The sequence below is a fragment of the Callorhinus ursinus genome, unplaced genomic scaffold, assembly GCF_003265705.2.
Source record: "Callorhinus ursinus isolate GAN/ISIS: 27379988/994484 unplaced genomic scaffold, GSC_fseal_2.0 scaffold1960, whole genome shotgun sequence".
NCBI classification, from domain to species: domain Eukaryota; kingdom Metazoa; phylum Chordata; class Mammalia; order Carnivora; family Otariidae; genus Callorhinus; species Callorhinus ursinus.
Genome location: NW_027399014.1, coordinates 1 through 9,157, shown reverse-complemented (window position 1 = coordinate 9,157; position 9,157 = coordinate 1). Strand labels below are relative to the sequence as shown.

The following is a 9,157-nucleotide window of genomic DNA, read 5'->3' as shown; positions in this document are numbered from 1 at the left end:
GCAAATGATTCTATTTGTAATTTCTAACCCTCCCACTGCCTCCCCCCAAAAAAACTGTACATGAGTTTACAAACATATTAACATATAAATAATGAGAAGCGTCCTGGTGGGAGCCTCCCCAGCTGTCTCTGCTTGGAGCGGAACACCGCGGGGAGCACTTTGCCCACACAAAGTACCCACGATGAGGGGCCTCCGTGGCGGTGGCCATGGGTGCATGTCACTGGCTTCTTCACACCTTCAGGTCAACCACCAGTCGTGTCTGCTGCGCCCAAGGAAGCTCGGGCAGCCCGGTCATCGCTCTGGCTCGAGCTCGTGCTGGAAGGGGCGCTTCTTCTCCCGACAGTGCTTCTTGTGAGCCGGCCAGTCCTTCTGCTGGCACTGCGAGCCGCAGTACCGGGCCACCTGGCAGCGCCCGCAGATGTTGAACTCGCGGAGCTGAAAGCACACACAGAACCACCGTGGCTTCACCGTCGCACCAGGGGACCGGCTGTGGGGCAGACGCCACATCCCAACCAGAAAGGACCCGGCACCCCCATGCGCTGAAGCCGCCACAGCTGGAGAGGGGCTAGGATGGCGGGGTGTGGGCCAGCGCTCGCGGCCGCACTGGTACCTGCTTCTCGATCATCGTGCAGGGAGGGTAATGGCACTCATAGTAGGTGCAGGAGTTCTCCTCCTCTTCTACCACGTCTCCGTTGGCGTTGTAGTACCGGGTCACGTTCAGGACAGGGAACTGCTCCTCTATGGGGTCCGTGGGAAGCTGCTGGATCGCCAGCCAGTATAAGCTTTGCTCCCTCGAAAGGAAAAGCAGACGATTCGGTACACTCCAGCCAGACACGGTCAAAGCAGGGACACGACAATGACACGACTTCAGGACAAACTGTTACCCTTGCTTGGTTTTTACAACTTGGCTTTTCTTTGCACCCGCTCCCCCGAACTATGTAGTGGGGCTTATCTCTGTGTGACATCAGGTATCTACCCACTAAAAGGTACAGAGCAGGGCTATGTCTACCTCACTCCTCAATCCCACCAAATCTGGGACTGACAGGCACACGGCAGGCAGAGAGAACATGTGGTCTCAGGACAGGGACCCGGCCAAGTCTGGCCACCCGAGCAAGGCCTCGCAGCCCTTTTTCCTGCTCATGGCCCCAGAGGCACCAGCTTCTGCCCCAGCCACCTCCCCTTCGATGCTGTGAGCTGCTCTATGTCCTTAGTGGACCAGAAGCTTGCAACTCAAGAATCCTACCCGACGCTAGAACTGAGGTGCCCCAACAGGCCCCACGGGAGCACAGGTTGGGTGGGGCAAGTGCAGGCAGTCAGCAGCCCGCCCTGATGCTGGGTTCCAAAGGAACAGATTAACACCCCCTTCACCCCACCACCCCCATGGGGGCCAGGCCTGGAGAGACTAGGTTATATACAAAAATTAATTCAAAATGGATCAAGGACTTTAATGTAAGACCTCAGGGCGCCTGGCTGGCTCAGTCAGTAGGGCAGAGGCCATAACTCCTTCTTTTTTTTTTAATTTTATTTTATTGTTATGTTAATCACCATACATCACATAGTGATCCATAATTCATTGTTTGCATATAACACTCAGCGCTCCACACAGAACGTGCCCTCTTTAATACCCATCACGAGGCTAACCCATTCCCCCACCCCCTCCAATCTAGAACCCTCAGTTTGTTTCTCAGAGTCCATAGTCTCTCATGGTTCGTCTCCCCCACCGATTTCCCCCACTTCATTCTTCCCTTCCTACTATCTACTCTTTTTTTTTTTTTTTTAAAAACATACAGTGTATTATTTGTTTCAGAAGTACAGGTTTGTGATTCATCAGAAGCCATAACTCTTGATGTTGGGGTCATGAGTTCAAGCCCCATGTTGGGCCTGAAGCTTACTTAGAAGAACAACAAAAAAAGGGCACTATCCACAGAGCTAAAAAGGCAACCCACAAAATGAGGAAAAATATATGCAAATCATGTATCTGATAAGAAATTAATATCCAGAATATATAAAGAGCTCCCATAACTCAACAAGAAAAAAACCAAACAACCAGATTTAAAAATAGGCAAAGGGAGCCGGGGTGGCTCAGTCAGTTAAGCGTCTGACTCTTGATTTCAGCTCAGGTCATGACCTTAGGGTCATGAGATGGGCTCCGTGCTCAGTGGGAAGTCTGTTGAGATTCGCTCTCTCCCTCCCCCACCCCCCAATAAATAAATAAATCTCTAAAAATAGGCAAAAGACCATAAAACACTCCTCGAAAAGACGACGTACAAATGGCCAACAGGCACATGAAAAAATGCTCACCATCACTCATCATCAGGAAAATGCAAATCAAAACCACAATGAGATATCACCTCACAATCATTAGGATGACTATTCCTTAAAACAAAAACCAGAGTGTACTAAGTATTGGCAAGGATGTGGAGTAACTGGAACCCTTGTGCACTGTTGGCGGAATTTAAAACGGTGGACACTGTGGAAATCATTATGATGGTTCCTCAAAAAGTTAAAAATAGAACTATCCTACAATCCTGCAAGTGCACTGCTGGGCATATACTCAAACAAACTGAAAGCAGGATCTTACAGACACATTTGCACTTTCATGTTCATGGCAGCATTACTCACAACAGATAAAACATGAAAACGACCCAAGTGTGTGTTGTCGTCAGCACACAAATAGGTAAATGTGGTGTATAAATGTAACGGATTATCATTCAATCTTTAAAAAGAACAGAGGGCGCCTGGGGGGGGGGGGGCTCAGTCATTGGGCATCTGCCTTCGGCTCGTCCCGGGGTCCTGGGGTCGGGCCCTGCATCGGGTTCCCTGCTCGGCGGGAAGCCTGCTTCTCCCTTTCCCCCTCCCCCATTCCCTCTCTCGCTGTCTCTCTGATAAATAAAATCTTTAAAAAAAATAAATAAAAAATAAATAAAAAGAATGGAAATCCTAACAAAGGCAACACCACGGACAGACCTTGAGGACACTGTGCTGAGATAAGCCTGTCACAAAAAGACAAATCCTGCAGGATTCTACTCCCAGGAGGCCCTAGAGGAATCAGATCCAGAAACAGAGAACGGGAGGCTGGAGGCTTGGGGAGGGGAGGGGTCTGTGTTTGGGTGGACAATGGAAAAGTTCTGAAAAAATGGATGGACGGTGGGGATGGTTTTACAGCCATGTGGGTGTATTCAACACCACTGAACTGAACATTCAAAAATGGTTAAGATGGAGGTACTTGGGTGGTGTAGTCACTTGAGTGCCTGACTTTTGATTTCGGCTCAGGTCATGATCTTGGGATTGTGGGATGGAGCTTCCGCTCAGCCGGAGCCTGCTTGAGATTCTCTCCCTCTCCCTCTGCCCCACCCACCCCTGGGTACACTCTCACACATGCACACTCTCTCTCTAAAATATATAAATCTTGGGGCGCCTGGGTGGCTCAGTCATTAAGCGTCTGCCTTCGGCTCAGATCATGGTCCCGGGGTCCTGGGATCGAGCCCCGCATCGGGCTCCCTGCTTGTTGGGAAGCCTGCTTCTCCCTCTCCTGCTCCCCCTGCTTGTGTTCCCTCTCTCGCTGTGTCTCTGTCAAATAAATAAGTAAAATCTTAAATATATATATATATATAAATCTTTTAAGAAAAATGGTTAGGATGGTAAACATTATATACATTTTACCAGAATAAGAAAAGTTTTTCAAAGGGAAGAGTCAGGATGTAGGAGGCTGTTGGCTGCCTTCTGAGCCCTTCAATGAAGTCCTACAAGATGGAGGCAAGTTTTGGCCCCAGCTGGCTTTTAAAAGCAGCAAGGAAAGAAAACACACTTTGACAAAGAGGCCCCTCCCCCCTAACAGATGAGCCACACTTGTGGCCCCCACATGGAAGGAAAGCCAGGTGGGATGTGCAGGCCTGGGAGAATCCATGGTGCCATATTCCTGGCCTCACAGACAGGCTGATTCCCATAAGAACCAGCCATGTGGAGGCCACCAGCTGAGAAACAGAAGGACACATAATGCCCAGGCCAGCTGGGAGTTCGGGCTGCACTCAGGCTGGCTCTGACCCACAAATGGTGTGACCACCGCTGAGGGTCTAAATCCCTGGCCTTGGACAAACTAAGGATGGCACCACTAGATCGGCTCCTGGGAGGTCACAAAGGAGAGAGCCTCGAGAGCACAGCCTCAGTCCTGGGTTTCCCAGGAGGAGCCTAGCGGAGAATGGGGGCAACCGGGCCATGACCCGGCAGAGACCACTGGACAGGGTCGCCTGGGGTGTAATGGATCCTTTCCCAAACAGGTGTTCTCAACTGTGGTTATCTTATAGCCATAGAGGGTGTTCAGATGAGTAAATGTAACATTCAGTCATAGGTTGGCCAAACCATGAGTCACACAAAGGCCTAAAGTGACAGACTTCATTACCCAGAGGTCCTGGAAGGAGCAGATCCACTGCTGGGTGAAGGGGTAGACAGGGCCCTCTAGGTCTGCAGTGGGGAAACCTGTGTGGTGTTGTGGGGGCAGGTCCCAGTGCTCACACTTTACAAGCGTCCATGTTGGACAACCCAGGAGAAAATCTGTGGATGCTAATATGCCTCCTGAGCTGCCCTTACCCTTCTGTTGATAACACCGCCTTCATTTTGTTTGATGAAAGAGCCTTCCCAGAGGCCCAAGGGCATGCACAAACCCCAGAGAGCCCCCGTGGGCCCAAAGATGATGTACACATGACCAAGAACATCCTGGCTCATCGCAGCTCCCAACTCCCATCCTGCTGGTTCCGCAGCTCTTCCCAAGGGCTCCATGAAGCTCATACCTGGGCTGTTCTTGGGGCCATGGGAACTGTTCTCAGCATCCTACTTGCCCAAGTGGGATACCTATGCTATCCTGAGCAGAAGCACTGTTTTCAGGACCACACAGAGGTGGATGCTAAACAGCAGAGTCCCCAAAGCACATTGCCTTGCTTCTTTTAAAGAATTTATTTATTTGAGAAAGAGCAAGTGAGAGAGCACAAGCAGGGGGGAGGGGCAGAGGGAGAAGTAGGCTCCTGCTGAGCAGGGACCCATCGTGGGGCTCCATCCCAGGACCCTGGGGAACATGACCTGAGCCAAAGGCAGCTGCTTAACCAACTGAGCCACTCAGGTGCCCCATGTCTTGCTTCTTTTAAACTACTACTTAAGTGAAGTGTTTAGCCAAAGAGCATGACAAAAAGACGCATGTGTGTGTACAGGGGCATCCTTAAGACAAAGATGTCCGACTTTTCTCAGGGGTATGGAGCAGAAGTCCTGCTCATGTGCAAGCATCCAGCCCAGATAACCCTTCTCCCCACTAGAGCCAATCGTTAGAAAACCAACCCAAAATATAACCATCAAAATGGTATCCCACCCCCATGAAGAAAACAAGGGTCCCACACTTTAAATAGCCAAGGTCTCCACTCTCACAGAAGCATCAGAATGCAGAGTAGAGACATGAGCCCTCTTGGTAACAGGAGCTTGGAGGATGGGGAGCCAGGGTGGTTCAGTCGGTTAAGCAGCTGCTGTCGGCTCAGGTCTCGATCCCGGGGTCCTGGGATCAGGCCCCGCGTTGGGCTCCCTGCTTCTCCCTGTGCTCCCTCTCTCTCAAATAATAAATAAAATCATTTTTTTTTTTAAGATTTTATTTCTTTATTTGACAGAGAGAGACAGAGTGAGAGAGGGAACACAAGCAGGGGGAGTGGGAGAGGGAGAAGCAGGCTTCCTGCCGAGCAGGGAGCCCAATGCTGGGATCCATCCCAGGACCCTGGGACCATGACCTGAGCTGAAGGCAGATGCTTTATGACTGAGCTACCCAGGCGCTAAATAAAATCTTTAAAAAACAAAAACAAATGAAAACACAAGAGCTTGGAGGAGGAGGGCTTTCCCCCCGGAGGCACCTCTGCTGGCTTCAGCAGGCCCTGAGGAGACCCACCTTTGTTTGCTGGATGTCTCTTCAGCTTTGGGCCGCCAGCCCCACGGCACCAGCTGTAGGTTGTCCAGGCGGTTGTCCACAGTCACAGCATTGAGGTGCACCACCTGAAACCCGGGAGCAATGCCTCCCCTGTGCCGCTCCCTAGGAAACAGACAACTCTCTCAATCAGCCGCCTCCGGCCTTCCCAAACACTTCAGCCACGGGATCTGAACTGGCCCCTCGCCACACTGACAGGGACAGTCAGGAGCAAGGCTGCTGAGAGGAATCCAAGTATGTGAGTCTATGGCCAAACAAGATGGACCACGTTGACAGTTCAGCCCCTTGATTTAAGAGCTAGGCTGCAAGAAGCCAGGATGGAACCCCCAACTATCAAACACACAGCCTAGAGAATACCTCACCTGAGTTATTTTGAAGCATTCTGGAACTCCACCATGGACACCAAGGAGAGGTAGGTCGTTCCTCACATCCCACTAACAAGCTCAGCAAGAACACAGTAGAGGGACCAGACCCCAGAGGAGGCTGTGTCTGGAGCAAGTAGCTGAGCAGAAAGTGCACTTTTAGGCTGCTCCATTAGTGGCACAATACGCCAGTGAGCAAGCAATCCCTCTGGGTTGCACAAAAGTAAGAGGGATGGTAGGGGGCGCAGGACTTGGGGAAAGCACCTTCTGTCAACAAGGGCAGGTTGCTCCACAGGCTCCATGCACCCTGTACAGGGCTCACGCAGTACCCAAATGGCAAACAAGCAGCTGGAAAATACCTACCACAGCAGCTCGTGAAGGAGCCTTCCTGACCCTCTTCCTCGGTTTTTGTCAAAAGCATATGCAAATATCTTAGCACCATTTCCATCTGCATCTACTTCCATCCGGGCCTGAGAAAGAACAAGGAAAAGGTCTGTTAAAAAGCCTCCGATTCTCAGCTACATTTTGAACCCCACTTCAAGAAATGAAGTGAAACAAACAAGCCAGGGCACATCTATGAGGCCTACTTCTGGGACCCAGGGCTCTGCAGAGGCTCCCAGACGTGGAAGCCAGCCCCGTATCCCAACAAGCATACACTCACAAACCACTCTGCAAAATACTGTGGACACAAAGAAATAAATTTTCCTATTCTTAGGAAAAAACCCACAATTCAGTGAGAAAAATCTTTGAACAAGTAACTAACAGTAGACCCCTAAACATAAGGCACACTGAACCCCCACACAGTTGAAAATCCACATATGACTTTTAACTTTTGGATACTTTACTGATAGCTTGCTCTTGACTAGAAATGTTACCGATAACAGAAACAGCTAATTACACATACTTTGCACGTTACAGGTATCATATGCTATATTCCTACAAGAAGTTAAAGCTGAGAAAAGAAAACATTTTTGAGAAAGTACTGGACTATGTTTATAAAAAAAAAAAAAACCAAACCCACATCTAAGTTAACCTGTGCAGTTCAAACTCATGTTGTTCAAGGGTCATCTGTACTCTAAAAGCATGAGGGGCTGAGATGAGCGTGTAGTGGGTCCACGGGCTCCGGCAGGGTTTACAAAGGGGGGTGCCGGTAGGTGAGGACCGGCCGGTGGACAGCAGCTCATCAAGCAGAGAACAGCAGAAGGCAAGGGAGCTCAGGAAGATGAGAGAATGGAGAGCACAAGGGCACAGGAGGGATGGTGGGGCCAGGCCAGAGGAGAGGTGGGGTGGCACTGGACAGTCTCCTGGGGAGTCAGAGCTTGTCCAGTTGAACATTCAGTCACAAACATGACACGACTGATGTTTTCAGGAAGAGTCAGCCACCAGGGGGAACGTGGGGGAGGACCAACATCACGGTGGTGGGGGGGGGCTCCACTGGACAGTGAAAGCCAGGCTGCCCTCACAGGGGCCAAAACCCATCCCTCATGACCCTCCCCGGCACTGACTGAAAGCAGGCCAGCAGAGAAACAGCCACCCTTACCTCAAAGGAGTAGCCCTCCACCAGCGGGATATCTTGCTCATCTATCAGTGTGTACTTGGTCTGGAAATTAACCATGTTTCAAAACGTTACCTTCAGGGTCACAGCAAAGTATTAGTAACAGACAGAAATGGCCCCTTCCGGCTACATGAGGCCAGCAGGTAAGGGGCATGAGGCAGCCTACCCCAAAAAGCCGGTGGATATCTCCCACTCAAGACTGTCAGGCTTCACTTCCCATCCACATGAGCCTAAACCGTAAGTGCCACTGAGCTGGCTAACCTCTAAGCTGTGTGTTTTAACGTGCCAATAACCCTAATCTGAGGGCCGCTTCCTCAGAAGAGAGAAAGGGGCCCTGGGTTGAGGCAGAACATCCAGAAGGTTTCAGTGAACGTTTATTGATTAAGATGGGTTGGCAGTACACACTGAACTGTTTGTTTCCTGTCTGAAGTCTTCCAAATAACAGTTTTAAGGGATGATACTAATACAACCAGTCACTGAGTTAGAAGGGGTCTCAGAGCTGACGGGGAACCCACCCTTCATTAGGTAAAAAGCCACATTCCTCTTGCAGGAAAGGCAGGAAACAGTCCCCCAAACGGACTAGTCTCATTCTTGCTTGGAAAGCCTTTTTCTAAGATCTAAGTCGGTTTTACCTTCATCTGACTGCCTCTGCTCCTCTCTCCCACCAGAAGCTTCCGCCGCTGGTGATGGGAACAGGGTTCCCATCCAGGGTAAGGTCCGTGGCTGGCGCAGCTGCACGGCCGGCCGGCTCCTGGAAACAGCCAAGCCTCAATGCCCACAGGTGCCAGGAAGCCCCAGCCTCGAACACGCGGAGGGCGGGGCCAGGTAAGGGAGAGAAGCAGAGGGAGGCCCTGCTCTGGGAGGCCCACCGAGGCTCGTCCAGACACGGCCACCGCTGGCAGCGTGAACCCTGCGCGAAGCTCCACTACGGACGGCCAGGCACTGAGACGCACGCAGACCGTCTTGCCAACGAGCGAGCGGGCCGCCTCGGAAGGGCGCTGCGCGGCCCGCGGCCGCCAGCCCCCTCCTGGCCCGCGGGGACCCGCCGCCAGCCCGCCCACCCTCTCGGCCCCGCATGCCCCCGACCCCGCGGCCCCGGCCCAGCGCTCCAGCCCCCGGCCCCGCGCTCCCGCTCCGCTCACCTTCCCGGCCACCCGGCCGAGCCGCACGATGCCCAATTTGAAGTCGGTCATGGCCGGGCCTGCGCTCGGCCGGCGGCGCCGCTCCCTCGGGAGGCGCCGGGCCGGGACCGGGGCCGGGCCGGGGCGGCGCCGCGGCGCGCCGGGT

The 9,157-nt window shown here is 52.1% G+C and overlaps 1 protein-coding gene across 3 annotated transcripts; it reads right to left on the bottom strand.

The window, feature by feature from the left end:
* Nucleotides 1-65: 65 nt before the first annotated feature.
* ZMYND19 (zinc finger MYND-type containing 19) lies at nt 66-9,151 on the bottom strand. 3 transcript variants are annotated; one of them, XM_025865268.2, is made up of 6 exons: nt 9,013-9,151; nt 7,856-7,915; nt 6,679-6,785; nt 5,918-6,058; nt 611-791; nt 66-435 (listed from the first exon to the last, which is right to left on the bottom strand). In XM_025865268.2, exons 1-6 carry the CDS (start codon nt 9,061-9,063, stop codon nt 292-294), a joined length of 684 nt encoding a protein of 227 aa, XP_025721053.1. In that variant the 5' UTR covers nt 9,064-9,151; the 3' UTR covers nt 66-291. The 3 variants fall into 3 exon arrangements, with proteins under 3 accessions (XP_025721053.1, XP_073746780.1, XP_073746781.1); XM_073890679.1 differs by having other exon boundaries at nt 611-782; XM_073890680.1 differs by lacking the exon at nt 7,856-7,915.
* Between the last annotated feature and the right edge of the window lie 6 nt (nt 9,152-9,157).